Below are 15,032 nucleotides of genomic sequence, written 5' to 3' on the forward strand. Positions count from 1 at the left end.
TCTCGATATGTAAACAATATATCAGTGTATCTGCTAATAAATACAGTTCACACAACTGAGAGAATCCATGGGATGTAAACATTGCAAAACAATGGTATTTAGCGGACTATCTTGTTGGCTATAAGAACATGATACTAGCCAACATCTCGCTGAAGAAACTGGATTAATTTACGTCATTCAACAAAGTGTTTTAGACGTTGGGAGTATGTATGAAGCCAAAAGTATGATACGTCCTCTACTAATGCCAAATCTAATCAGTGGCACTTTAACATACTTCAGATGAGGACACACACACACACACACACACACACACACACGCACGCTGTGAGATATAAGGAAAATAAAAGAGCATAACACTTGACACTTCAATGGCTTCATCCCTAAATCGCCCAAAGTTACATGTTTCCCCTTTTCTTTCTTTAAGAGCCTCTGAGGACAAGTTTGAGAAACACTGATTTAAATATACTAGATGGTAAGTGCTCTTCAGAGTTAGTATTAGGTAGCAGGTTTTGATGAGCAGGTTTGGACTGCAATTAAGATAGACATTCTAAAATTAAGGCCATGAAGGATTACGTGAAAATATGACCCGTAATTTGACACCATTAATAAAACAACACTTCACAATTAGACTGACACTGACACATTTTCTTCCCATCAAAAGTTGCTACATGGCATCTTTCAGGTAAGTCTACAAAAATTTTCTTTTTTTTCCCTTTATGTCAAGGAAATCAGAAGCAGGGATTTGGTTTTCCTGCAAATTAGTGACTAAGCAAAGAACTACTCATATTCTAACCCTTTCTATGCTCTTAAACCAGAACTACATTATTTACAAAGATAAAAGTCACCCCATTATACAATGGTCACATTTGGCAAATGCATGAATTGGAGAGTAATTTCCCTTGAATAAATTTTCCAAAAACTTAAATCTCAAGATGTATAGTTTTTATCAGAATAAAAACTTTACATCAAAGTAGAAACTTTGGTAATGGAGTGTCTTTTCATTTTCTATTAGGAAAACTGTTAGCACGCTTTTATGACCAAAGGTAAAACAATAATGAAAATAACTACGCTCAATCATTTCATTATGTGACTTTTGGAAGACGATGAATTTGTGAAAAATTAAGGCAACAACATAAGTCACGTTATGAGTACGTCAAAGAATTCACAAAAAAAAGGTAGAATTCTTACTCTCTTTAATCACTGAATTTCAGCTTTTACAAGTAATCTTAGAACAATTCAGGTAACTAAGGTTTTGGGGGAAACAGTTCTTACTTGTACATGAAGAACTATTACATGCTCCATTTTTCTGTAAGTAACTCTATTGGCTGGATTAACAAACACTGTCACAGAAACAAAGAAATTTTTTAAAGCCATAGATCACTGCATTTATATTTACGAAAAGCCATAAACAGACATGCATTTCTCCTTTATGGAGAGGATCTAAATAGATGTTTGAACATTAAGGCAGTGACAATTCTAAAACATAATGAAATCCTAAGTTAAGGCTTTATGTTTGTTTTGAAACCCATATTCATAAGCAACTGTGACCAAAGCAAACTTTTAATCTACCCGGTCGAGTTCATCTACCTGGGATATGTTATGTATCCGCTACCAACAATTCTTCTATGGAATAGGAATTAGCAACACCATCAGGTAGTCCTCTCTTAGGTTTTATTTTGAGGATTCAGCCTTCATCAGCACAGAAGTGCCACAGAAGGAACAGAACATGTTTTGATAAACTCGGAAAACCTACAGGCTGCACTGATTTTTACTTGCCTGAAAGTTGGCCAAGAATCAAGAATTCAGGGTCTCCTAAATACAGAAAACCCCTAAAGCATCCTTGATCACGCTCCCATCTCAAAACATAGATGTCTTTGATTATGGAAGCCATCGGTCTCCACCTCAGTTTTCTTTGGAGAAGACTGGTGATATCACCCTCTGTAAATAAATAAACAAAATGCAGAAGCTGGAACTATTCTATCATTGCTATCCTCAAGGCACAAATAATATTCTTGCTAGAACAATGTCTTTCCTTATTCAAGGAAAAGATGAAAGGTGGATGAAAAGAAGATTCACTTTAAAATAATTGTGGATTGCACTCTTCCCTTTCAAGCTTATGCCAAGTATTGAAATTTAGGGAGGAATGTCCTTTTTCCTTTCCATGATATATATATATTTTTTTATGATATATTTTTTAACATTTAGAGTGACAAAACTCAGATCCAGCCTGGGGTGCACTTTGACAAACAGCTCTGGAACACCACCCTGGCCTACTGGAGCGTCTAGGAGGGGATGTTTGTATCGTGCACTCCAGTAGGAGCCGACAGGCGTGGTTCCACAACCACGACTGTTATTTAGATAAGAAGTTATCACTATTTACACTAAGGGCTTGCTGCTACTACATTAAGCAGTAATTTTACAGTGACTCATCTTGTGAGGAACGTACTGTACACTTACATTGGTATCAAGAGTTCATGTAGAGAAGGGATGGCAATGACTACATGAAAACTGTCTGAAAAGCTAAAGGCAGATGTAGTTTTCCTTTGTGTCTTCAAGTCAGAAAGGAGATGTCAAAGCAGCAGGCAGCATGAGTCTCGAAGCACCTAAGCACTGGCATCTAAATTTGATGATGCAGCATCAGATTTCTTTAGGTATTACTATCAGGAAACAGGAATTTCTAACACGCACTGTCAAGAATATTTTAGGTGCAATTTAAGTAAGTCACACTTCTACTAAAATATTTTGAAGATTTCAAAAGTTTGTACCCTAGTACCTGTTAAGCTTGGCTTCAGCTAAATGGCTAGATGGGTTTTAAAGGTGTGAAATTCCCTTTTTTTTTTTTTAAAGATGGGAAGACTAGCTGTAAAAGGGCAAATGTAGGCAACACAATACAATTCTTTTTAGATCAACATCTTACTTTATAATACACTCACATTTATACACAAATTTCATGTTTACAAGTACAAACAAAAAGCAAAGAACCTCAAAGAATCGAAGCAACTGCATATCAACTACATTCAATAGAGTTAATACTGTTGTCCCTATTCTCCATTTTCTAAGTCCAGAAGGAAATTGTAAATGCCATCCCACACGTGGATCCCCTTTTAGAAGTTGGAGACTGTGTGTAGTTCTGCACAGGTCTGGGTTTCTACGGAGCTGAACTGAGATTCCATTGTGTTCCAGGCCAAATCGGCCAGAAGAAAGTCATCCATTGCAGTCTGCGTTTCATTGCTGGTGAAGAACAAGCTCCCCAGGGTTTCAAAGCCAGAATTCATGGTCTGTGTTTCTGCACTGTTCAACTGAACCTTGCTTTCTAGAGCAGGTATGTTTTTAGCAGCGGAGATTCCTTCAGTTTGGGTCTCTGTGTCAGATGAATCAGTACTCATGGAAAAGCTGGAGTGTTTCAGAATACTTCCCAGAGGCAGAGGAGGGCTACTGTCTAAAAAGAAGTTTAAGTCTGTCTGTGTCTGCGTGTCAAACATTTCAAGGCCTAAGAAATTAGAATTTCCCCTACAACTGTAGGACTGGGCAGAGGAGTCTGCAAGTAAGAAGTCAGTTTGGGTCTCTATGTCTAGCGATTCTAAGACTGGCTCAGTGGTCATGGTGCTAAGCTCACTCTCTTCAGTTTGAGTCTGGATATTTGAGGCCGAAAAGAACTCTTCAATATCAAAATCAATGGCAGGATTCTGGGTTGGGCCAGATGAGAGCTGGGGGTCAGGTCCAGTATTCGTGTCCGACAGAAGACTACGATTGTCCAGTGTCTGACCAGGCAGATTACTTGATAAGATGTTTTCTAAATCACTTAATAAATCTATAGTTTGGGTCTGGTTATCTGTCATGTTCTGTGAAGGAAGCATACTGTTCTGTGCACTGAAGTTTATAATTGGTGCAGATTTCTCAATATCTTGATTTAAAGTCTTAGGGTGGCTCTGAGGTAACAAATCATGAGTTACAGTCTCTGCTACTAAGCTGCTGCTTATAATATTGTCTGTAGAAACACCGAATGATGAATGGACACTCTCAAAAATGTCTCCACACATTACAGCTTGGTCCATCTGTACTCGGTCCTCTGTCGGACTCTGCATTCCACTGGTTTGAGTTTCTCTAGAGATTCCACCTGACTGGAAACAAGCATCTAAAAGCGCATCAGTCTGAGCAGCTATAGATGAAGTTACCTTAGAACTGGGCAAAAAGGTTTGAGTATGAACACTAATGGGAAGGGAAACTTGAGAACCAAATGTCAAATCAGTTTGAGAACAAGACGACACAGAGGAATCAGGGCTCACCCACTGTGCAGAAGGTATAAAGTTTTGTGTGGCATAAGACAGATCTGTCTGTACATTGATTGAAGAAATGCTGTTCTTTTGACATGTGTCACCTAGTTCTTGTAAAGAATTAGACGAACTTTTACCTAAGTTCACTTGAACACCTGTACTAATTGGCTCAACAGCAACAGGATTTACAATTTTTGAAAGCGGGAGGCTCTCCTTAAGAGAGCAGGCGTCTGAATCAAGGCCAAAGATCAGGGTTCCTATTGACAAGGGCAGTAAGTGCACAGCACCTTGGGCAGAGCCCTGATGATCGACACCTAACACAACAGGCTGGGCCGAGGAGTCAGCTGTAGGCACAAAGACAGGCACAGGAGAAAACTGCATGACGGGCAGTTTAACCAGAGCCACTTTGGGCTTTGGCAAAAGTAACTTCTGAGGATATCTTGTTGCTGTTGTAAGAGTCTGCTTTCTGGCAGTGGAGCCGCAAGAGTCTTCAAAAGAAGCTACTAGCTTAATTTCTGAAGTTTCTAATTCTTGAGGGTCTGGTCTTGGGGTTGGTTGGTTACTCAATGATTCAATGGTCTTACTGGACAACTTCTGGTTGTGCACGCAGTTTTCCATTTTCTTTTTCTTACTAGGTGGATCCCTGAAAATAATGACAGAGTGAATAAAAAGTGGTCAGATTCAACCCAGTGAAGAGAAATCCCTTCTTTAGCACTCTTTGAGAAATGGACCTACTATGTGGTAGGTAGAAGTTCAGAAACATACAAACAGGGAAGGAGGAAGCATAAAGCTCTAAATACTAGAACTCAGATCTGTAAGCACAAGGAATTTAAGAGATTATACAATGTAACTTTTATCACTTCTAAAGTAGGAAGCTAGTTACCCAAATATAAATATGAGCTTTGAGATGAAGTAATTTCATAAGGGATCCTCAAAAGGAGTTGGCTGAAAGAATAAGGAAGAACAACTAGGTCAAGTAGACATGGATCCTTTGTTAGCACTGCTGCCATTTCCGAAAGTCACCTTCTTCCATGTCACATCTTTTCTCCATTATTTCTCCTTTCTTCCTTCACTCACGTCTTCCCAACAAGTTTAATTTGAAACTTCCCACAGCTATTGACTTTTGGGCCACCACTTTTTCTCTTTACCTGTGCTCTGCAGGGATCTCATGGCCAGTTCGGTAGATGTGGGACTGTAACGCAGTCCTACTGGCATAGGGACAGCCACACGTGCATTGGAAGGTCTTGCCACAATCCTCTGCATGCCTTTTCAAGTCCCATTCAGTGCCATATGAATTGCTGCATTTACCACATTTATGCTTCTTTTCCGCATGCATTTTCATAAAGTGCTGGGAAGAACACAAAAGGATCAGAATGAAAAACTGCAACTGCTAAAACATTTCAAAAACCATCAACATACCCAAATTAACCATGATTTTACATGATAAAACATAGCAGTCCAAATGAAAAGAATGTTTATCATGTGCTTCTCTCTGTCACTTTTGCTTTGTGAAAAGTGGAGACTGTTTGGGAAACAATCCATGGCACCGGGCATTTAGGTTCTGATCTACAAATAAGTGCTGAAGGCAGAAATCAAAACCTTTGCAATGTTTTTCACGGGACTCCCTCCAGCAAACTCTCAGGGAAGTATTTCAGCCTCCAATCTCTCCCAGCCTTGAATCACCTCTTTTCCTGGTTGCTGTGCCCCTCCCTCCTCTTAAAATAGCTGCTTCTGAAATTCTTCTTTTCCTGAATTCTGCAGTTTCTTATTCCCTTGGGGGAGCATTTTCTTTGCGCCTTTGCTTGTCTGACCTTGGAGGCATACACATTCACACAAGAGATCTGGATGTCCACATTTTCTCATTCTTTGAATTGGTCTTCTTCTCTCTCTCCGAATCTATTCCAGACATCTTCCCTCCAGAACAAGCCACAATTCCCTTCACTTGCATCACACCTTACTTACTTTTTCCAACTGGAACACTCTTAGGCAGCTGTCCTCACAAGCAATTTTCTGCTCAATTCTCTAGTTATGTTTGGTAAGTAATTAGAAGGCACATTGGATTTATACCATCTGCATTTCATCCTCAGAGAAGTATACTTAAGTAAAATACCTGTTTTACGAGAGAAAATTGAGAAAATGGTCTGTCAGGGCCTCTAGGGCATCCTTCAATTGGACAACAGTAGAATTTCGGTACAGTTTTCAAATCTTTTCTTATTGTTGGATTTACTATGCCATCCTGCAAAAGAAAAATTAATTATTTTCAAAAATGCCCAATAGAATGGGCTGGGAGTGAAAACAAAGAATGACTAAAGATGGGAACAAGGGATCTTTTTAGAGAAATGAAAATGTTCTAAAATTGGATTGAAGATGATTGCAAAATTATGTAAATCTACTAAAAATAATTGAATTATTCACTTAAAATGTATAAATTTTATGGTGTGTAAACCATAGCTCACGCTATGTTCTTTAAAAATCTTCTGTCCATTCCTTTAAAATGACTCATTCTAAACTTATAATCTCTGGCCTTGTAGATGAAAAAGGGGCTCTGTAATAAATCTAACTGAAAATAACCTCACAGGGGTGATCCTATCATAAATTCCTAACTGGGCAGGTCATGCCTCACACTTATAAGTGTCCTAGTAAAAGGTTCTTTGCCTTAAGCAAGCCCTGTCCATTGTTTTTGTGCATCTATGTTAACACACCTTAGAAATGCTTTTCAGATCCCTCAGAAGTATAATCAAGAGAGCACATAATCTTATTAACTATCCTATAATCCAATCATAAAGATTTCCCCGCCTTCATGCAATCTTCCTTACGTTTTGTCCTTAATTCCAAATGTATAAAAGAAACTGCAAACTATCATTCTGGGAAGCATTTTTCAGACTGTTGACGCTTTGCTTCCAGGTGAATCCTCTGGCTCAAATAAATTCTAATAAACTCAGATAAAATTTTTCTGCAGGTTTGGATGTTCTTACTTCAACACCTTAAAGCCAACTTCTCTATTCATGATATATTTACAGTTTCTCAACTCAGGATTTCTGTATCATCCTTAAGTCTTCCCTTCCCTTTTATCCCATCCCAATGTCTTAGTGTGAGCTCCTGAAAAAACCTCCTATGGCTGATGTAGGCCTTCCTGCTTAATAGCACTGACTTTCTCTGATCATCACACTGCCCCCTAAAGTAGCTAAAGCTAATTGACACAACTTTTATATAGCAGCTTCAGTATAGGCAGCACACTATGTTTGAAATTTAATAATCATTATAATGGCCAGCACTAACATAGCTTTTATTACTGTGCCAGGCACTGTTACAAGCATGTGGCAACAACCTGACACTGTTCACTTTCTGGCTTTCTGAGGGCAGGCTCCTCAGCTCTGGCTGTCACTACCACTCTTCCTGCTTCTGGGCCTTCTTCCCATTGGGTCTGAGATAATAAGCTATGTTGAGATAGTAAGGTATGTTGGCTGAGATAAGAACAGGGGAGATAAGAAATGGTGATGACACAATAAAACATGAATTGCAGTGAGAAAGTGATGTTTTGTTCTGAAGTTCTGTACATACTTAAGAACAAAATTTACCATTTTGTGCTTTATCTTTCATGTGCATAACTGAAAAAATACACACAAAAAATGTTTCATGTTTTACGTACTTTTTTGGGTAACTGTTTATGAAACATTTTAAAATAAAAATAAACATCTCATAAGATGTTTATGAAACATTTTAAGTAAAAGAATTTGAAAAGAACCCATGAGAGGAAACAATCAAGAAAACAAGATGGAAAAAAGTAAACACACAGAAGAGAAAAGCAAGAGGGCAGAACACAAATGAAGATGAGAGGGTAAAAGGGAAGAATTGTAAGAATCACGGCCAGAATTGGGGAAAAGGGTATTATAGCTAGTCTAGCACCTGACTGCCTCCACAGAAAGCATCCAAGAAGAAAATGAGTTTGCTTTGTCGTCTTCTTATTGTAAATTTAAAATTAGAAGTCTTTGTACAAAATGGTCTATAGAGGAAGTTGGAACTGTTTCTTCTCTTTGCTTTTAGAAAACATTCCTGGCAAATCATTAAAAGCAAACCCTTGGACTGAACATAAACAAAATCCTCTACGTCATGTTTTAAAAATACATGTGCTCCTGGACAAGAAGGTTTTTAAGGGCCCTCCTGTCCCTTTCACTGCTTTCAAACACGAGGAATAGAAGAATCTCTTAACAATCAAGATGCCCATTTACTCCTACCCTTCCTTTCTCTGAATCACCAGCTTTCATTTCTCCGCGGATCCCCCCCCATAGGCAAGGCCGAACTAGGGTATGTCCTGATTTCCTTACAGGATATGGAATACAGACATGTATGTTAAGAACCCACATAAAATCAAAAGGCAGCATGTACCCTCTACCATACAATCCCAGTCTTATCCATCATCCTTCAGAAGGATTTATTAATCATTTATGTTAGGAAGGGAATATTTGGTTGGGGGCAAGGTATCCTGTGAAGAAAGGTTAGAACAGAGTAAGAACCACACAGCAACTAATGGGAAAGGGAATAAAAAAATGATCATAATCTAGAAAAAATAAAAACTAGGAAAGAAACTAGAATCATGCAAGTAGCTGTAACCAAGAGAACGAAAGGGAAAACGTCCATTTAATATTATACAAATGTGCTAAGCAGATATACTCAGACTAGTTTCAGAGCAGAAAGTAGGTGCACGCTTGACTGGTAGTGGACTCTCTGGTCCAAACACAGACTGCTTTCAAAATCACAGGGAGTTTGCAGTCAGCCCTTGTCCCCAGGCCTCCTCCTTCTCATACTTTGAGAATATCAAGTGTCGAGAGGTAATGTTTGAATTCAAGAGCCTTCTATTCAGGATCCAGACTGCGGGTATAGATTTGCCACACTGGGGCACCACTATTCGAATATGAGTATTTTGTCACATAGGCCACCTTTGTTAAAGAAAAATGAACCCCCTTTCCACCAAGAGAGCAGATGCTCAAGGGCTGCTGAGCACCATGGTTAGAAAGGCAGAGAAAGGCAGGAAGATGAGCCTGTGTGACAAGAAAAACACAATGATGGTTCTGGCGGAGTTTTTAAAACTCTTGCTGAAACAGGTTTCCCTAGGTCACTCAGACGAGTCCATTTTTTCGTTGTTCAACATTTCAGTTCAGAAAGGGATCTTAAGTACACTATGCTGTCTTCAGACAAGTGATTTCTGAAAAACAAATCTGACTAGAACTGGAAGAATGACTTCACACAGATAAGCAACGGGAGGATACTTATACTCTGAAGTGCTCAAGTCCAAATAAAGATTTGACTGCCAAAGTTGGTACTTGCCTCAAACATATTCCTCCTTTTTAGACTTATTATATGTATTGGTATCTTCAGAATTCCTGAACTTTACATATTTTGCAAACATACTTAGAAATAAACCTATTGTATACCTACTACCAAGCTAATCTGGAAGAGTAAGTGCTATCTTTATGCTTAACAGAGCTTCACAGAGTCTTGAGAGATGCAGAGCTCCCAACAGCAATTCCAGAGAAACGAACAATATAACCGTTGAAAAGTGCTGCTAGAGTGATGCTCAGGCCACCGCAAGGTGGGTCCTGGTCAGACTGGCAGCTTCATTTGTGCTCAGAGCTGCACTGTCTGCCTTAGTTGTCCATCAGTGAGGGGATGATACTGAAGATGGGTGATGGCTGTTGTACATGAGCTAAAGAGAACCAAGGGATTTGGCTGCAGAGTTCCTACAAATATAAACTCATCCACTTGAAATAAAATATGGGTAAGGAAGGACTTAGTTACAATTTAGTATGAGAGAGAAAATAGGAGACTGAAGACCATGTCCTGAGTTATTGCACTTGTGTCCTAGAAGACACCCAAAACAATTCTGAGAAAAATTGCAGCCCCACCTGCCGGGTCTTCCTCAGTATACCTCCATGTACATTTCCTGTTTGGGGTCCCTAATCTTCATATGAGAATGTGGTTGCATCTCTGTTCAGTTGGTGCTAAAATGCATTACCCTTCATGGGCACACATTTCCCCTACTAGAGACTATAACCTCAACCTTTCTGCTGTTCAATTCTTATCAGAAGCTTGATTCTAAGGAAGCTTCCAAGGAGGATTTACCTGCGCATAGACAGAACATGCACTACATGAAGTCATTTAAACTTTCTCCTGAATCAATTCAGACCATCAAAAGGCTACACATTCACAAAACTTCTTTCAGTGACTTAGGGTTTCAAATTATGTCACTGTTGGCAAAGAAAGGCTCTCAGTGGTGAAAGGGAGCTTTCTATTGTTATGACTGAGAAATTATGATTTAATAGGTCTGGGTAGAGCTGAACATCTGGAATTTTAATAAGATTCCCACAGGCGTGCACTACAGGTTGAAAATCATCACTCTGTTTTACACAAGATGGAAGGGATGCTCTGACTACGTTCATATCGTACTGGGTTCCCTCTTAAAGATGACCCAAGGGGGGCACTTTTCCTTTAGGTCTCATTCCTGAGCAAAGCTGATTTTATCGACCCTGAAACTTGTATCGACACAGACGCTGACAGTGCCCAGCCAGATCTGCAGCTACCTTTTAACAACGCGGCAGGACCTCAACGCCCGAAGGAGCTGTGTGGGCGTGGTGGAAAGCACAGGGCTTTCGAACCAGAGACCAGGTTTAAATCCCAGCACTCCTCAGGTTGCGTAATCTGTTTCTCATCAACAGAGTGAGGACGATACGATACGTACCTCACGAAGTTGCTGGAAGAACTAACCAGATAAATGTATAAAAAATGCCCGGGTCGCGAAGTAAGGCTGGTAGTCCTGGGTTGTCCCAGCGTGACAGCCGAGTGGCATGACACAGTGTTTTCCTATTATTACGCGTTCCCGCTTCCTAGCTCCCACTTTCCCCGGCTGGGACTACCATTCGGTTTGGCCCGTTTTATGTACTTGGAAGCCCCCTCCGATGCTGGCCGACGGAGGCTGGACTCACACAGCGTATTCCCGACCGCGGGCCGCGCCGCCCTGAAAGCCGGACCTGCTCCCTCGCCCGCGACCAAGGCTCTTTGTCAGCGCCAGGCCTGGGGAGGAGCCGTCCGGCGGCGGGCTCACCTGCAGGCGGTGGCTCTTGACCAGGTGCATGTTGAGCGCGGGGCTGTTGGGCAGGATCTTGCCGCAGCCACGCACAGTGCACAAAATGTTGGTCCGCACAGCCCGGGACAGCTCGCTCACCGACGGCTGGATCAGCTCCCGGGCCGGCGGCGCCGGACCCGCGGGCTGCTGCCTTGCCGCCGCGTGCCGCGGCCGGCTGCCCCTCAGCCGTCCGGGGGGTCCCCAAAGGTCCGAGGCGGCGGCGGCTCCCCTCGCGGCCGCCGGGACGGCCGGGGCACCCGAGGCCAGAGCCGCGGGACCCGCCGCCGCCGCCTCAAAGGCCGCCATGGCTCCCGCACAGCAGCCGGGCCCAGCTCGCAGGCCTCGCCTCACGCCGCTGCAACTTCCGGCAGGGGGCGGGGCCGCGGGCTCATTAGCATCCGGCCGAGCCGCGACAGCCGCGGCGCCCCCTGCCGGCAGTGAAGGCGTCTGCGGGGAGCCGTCGCCAGGTGAGGCGGGCAGGTTGCAAAACTTCACAGTGATTCCTATGAACAAGGAGAAGGTACTGGTTCCGCTGACCCATTCTTTGCCTTCCTAGAAACTTGACCTGGCGCAATAATTGGGTTGAAAAAGTAATGCGTTCAGGAACTTTACTTCCCAGAGATTAGAGATAGCCCAAATGTTCAATGGCAGGACAGGCAACAGTACGTTAATTACTGCTATCGTTTTTTTAGGGTTTACCAAGTGTCAGACACTGGGGAATGCACTTTTTTTTTAGTATTTCATTTTGTCCTCAAAACAGCCATAGCGGGTATGTACTATAAGTTTTCCCCTTCTTTGCAGAGAAGTAACCAAGTACGTCACGTTGTACAAATGAAAGGATTGTTGTAATTGACAGTTTTTTTTAAGGGGCTGGATTTTACTGCCTGTTTTTTAAACTGATGAATTTCGATACTGTTTGGGGAGACAGTGCTCTCAGGGGGGGGGTAAAAAACTAAAGTACCTAGGGGGGAGGGGGAAGGTCATGTAATGAACAGTAGGGGGCAGGTGTAAGAAAAAGGGGGGGGTGAGGGCTACGAAATGGGGGAAATACATCCTGTTGTGAGAGAGCAGCTGCTACTCATCTCTGGTATCACTGTCGGGCCGGGTTTTTTCCCCCCCCCTCCCCCTAGAGCTCCCCCCCCCTATGGAGAGTTGTCCCCCCCCATCCCCTTATCAGAGATGTCTCCCACACACTATGGTTAGAGGTCCCCCCAAAAAAACCATGTTGAGCAATCACAGCTGCTACGGACCTCCCTCCTTGGCACAGCCCAGGTTTCTCCCACCCACCCAGCTAACTAACCCTAAAAAAAAGTGTCCGACCCTGGGAAGAAGTCAGTTCTTCTTTGGGAACCCCCCCCTGCCCTGGGCGTAAAAATAAGTGTGTGTCTCCTGATGCGCGCGCTTGAGTCTCTTCTCTCTCAGTTCTTTTCTTTTTTATCACTAGAACTATTTTTTTTTTTTTTTTTTTTATGTGAAAACTTTTTTATATTATATATATAGTATGATATGAGGTTTGCTGCAATGCAAAAACACTAGACTAGAAAAGCTTAGCACAACAACACAATTTTTATATTATATACAAAAAAAAAAAAAGGCTTTGGCTCAAAAATAAATGAAAGAATTATTCAAGGGTCTTGGAGTTTTGCACACTGGGAAATGAGCTAGGCAAAACTCAAAAGTGTTCCAAAGAAAGAAAAGTTTTTATTACAGAAAGGACAGTCTTGAGAATTATCAGTCCTGTCCTCTTAGTCCTAGGATTGAGTCAGGACAGTTATCAGTCAGATCAGAGGCAGTCTGGATGCCAGGTGGTCCAAAGTAAGCCCCAGCTGGTCTGTCATCATCTCATGGGGGGGGGATGGGATGTGGGTGTGTGTGTGGTGTGAGTGTGAGAGGATCAGATCAGAATCAGAGGGTTATCTCCAGATTTAAATTTAGGCATTGGGACTGGACTGGAAAGTTCATATTCATTACATTTTACATTCCCAGGAAAAAAAAAACAAAAATGGAATCTTTCCTCATGCCTCCACCTAAAAATTTTTAATTTTAGCAGTAAAAATAAAATTTTTCCATTTTATTCCCCATCTTCACTCTTTCCTCATTAACTTACAGTTCTGGAGGTCAGAAGTCTGAAATGAGTCTACTACGTTAAGAGCAAGGTGTTGGTAGGGCTTCTCTTCTTCTGGAAAAAAAAAAAAAAAATTTTTTTTTTTCCCTTTTCCAGTCAGTCAGTCAGAGTTGGTGAGTTGAGTCACTGTCACATCACTGTCATTTCTTCAGTCTCTCTCTCTTCTTCTTCTTTTCCTTTTTTTTTTTTTTTTGATTACACACTGGGTCCATCCCCATCCTCTCCCCCTCCCCAAAGTCCCTTTGCTTTTAACTTACTACTTACTTAGGGGATAGGATATGGACATGGGGGGGGGGGGGGGGGGGCCTATATCAACTAATTCTTTAAAAAAAAAAAAAAAAACCCCCCCCCCCCCCCCCCCCCATGTGTGGTGAATGCATCCATATCCTTTCCTCCTTCCTTCCTTTTGTTGCTGTGTAAGAGTCTGTCTGCTGGCTGCTGACTGTGTGGGGTCCACCACACACCTACTACTTAAGCTTTTTTTTTTTTTAAATAAGTAAAAAAAGTAAAGCTGCCCTGCCCTGCCCTATAATAAGAGAAAAAAAATAAAATAATATAATAAAAATAAAACAGTGCCTGCCACAGTAAAGTAAAAGTAAAAATGTTAGCTGAATAGTTGAAAACCCCCCCCCACCCAAAAAAAAATTTAATTATTAAAAAAAAAAAAAAAAAAAAACTGGATTTTTTTTTTTATTTTCCTTTACTTACTTTTTTTTGAGGCAGTATATTCCTTGGGCCGGGGGGTCCTTGGATCTACATTTACTGTTCCATTTGTTCCATAGACTCACAAGACTCCATTTATGTACTCTATGTGTCTCTGGAGCAAATAGCAAATAATAGGTAAGAGCTTACCATTTTTCTCACGCAGAGCTGTCTGTGCCTCTGCCTCAGCCAGTGATTCCACTAATACCTTAGGCTGGGTAATACCATTGGCATCTTCTTGTTCGGGCTCCAGTTGCACATACCCACCCAGTACAAGGGAAGACTATGAGCCTGTGAGAACCAACCGAGGAACATGCAGGGCCTCTGTTCAGACCTAACGCAGGCATTCAGGCACCGAGCAGAAGTGTCTGCCATGTGTGTGCACGTAGGGACAGATGCTCTGAACCATGACTATGACATACAAGGAAATAAGCATCATTAAGTCCTGCAGACTCAGAGCCTCACTCTAAGATAACTCGTCTTTGCTATTGCTAATTAAATCTAAAACCATATTTTCCACATAAGATATGTACAGTTTGTAGAAAGTACCATTACATTATAAAGCATACTTTAACACGTTGCGTACGGCGGGGTTTAAATCCCTCATAAAAATCCGCTCGGAAAAAACGAAGATTCTCGTGATCCGTACACAACGTGTTAACTCTTTTTATAAAAACTGTTTTTATAGATTTGTACAGTAAGCCTCTTTTTGATTTTCATCAAAAGTCACTGATGTGGCTGGCCTGGTGGCTCAGGCGATTAGAGCTCTATGCTCCTAACTCCGAAGGCTGCCGGTTTGATTCCCACATGG

The 15,032-nt window shown here is 41.6% G+C and overlaps 1 protein-coding gene across 2 annotated transcripts; it reads right to left on the reverse strand.

Annotated features, from left to right (window-relative positions):
- Positions 1–1,176: 1,176 nt before the first annotated feature.
- On the reverse strand, positions 1,177–11,744 carry ATMIN (ATM interactor). Of its 2 annotated transcripts, none has more exons than XM_019711077.2 (4): positions 11,374–11,744; positions 6,385–6,510; positions 5,423–5,622; positions 1,177–4,917 (listed from the first exon to the last, which is right to left on the reverse strand). In XM_019711077.2, the coding sequence occupies exons 1-4, from the start codon at positions 11,698–11,700 to the stop codon at positions 3,105–3,107; spliced, it is 2,466 nt and encodes an 821-aa protein (XP_019566636.2). In that variant the 5' UTR covers positions 11,701–11,744; the 3' UTR covers positions 1,177–3,104. The 2 variants fall into 2 exon arrangements, with proteins under 2 accessions (XP_019566636.2, XP_074170626.1); XM_074314525.1 differs by lacking the exon at positions 6,385–6,510 and adding an exon at positions 6,237–6,384 and having other exon boundaries at positions 11,374–11,509.
- Positions 11,745–15,032: the final 3,288 nt, after the last annotated feature.

Source organism: Rhinolophus sinicus, linkage group LG11, assembly GCF_036562045.2.
Source record: "Rhinolophus sinicus isolate RSC01 linkage group LG11, ASM3656204v1, whole genome shotgun sequence".
In the NCBI taxonomy this organism is placed as follows: domain Eukaryota; kingdom Metazoa; phylum Chordata; class Mammalia; order Chiroptera; family Rhinolophidae; genus Rhinolophus; species Rhinolophus sinicus.

Coding starts and splice junctions, on each gene's coding strand:
- ATMIN (XM_019711077.2), bottom strand. CDS start 11,700: ATGGCGGCCTTTGAGGCGGCGGCGGCGGGTCCCGCGGCTCTGGCCTCG. Junction 5,623..6,384: donor AATTTTCTCTCGTAAAACAG/GTATTTTACTTA, acceptor TGTTCTTCCCAG/CACTTTATGAAAATGCATGC. Junction 4,918..5,422: donor GAGATCCCTGCAGAGCACAG/GTAAAGAGAAAA, acceptor CATTATTTTCAG/GGATCCACCTAGTAAGAAAA.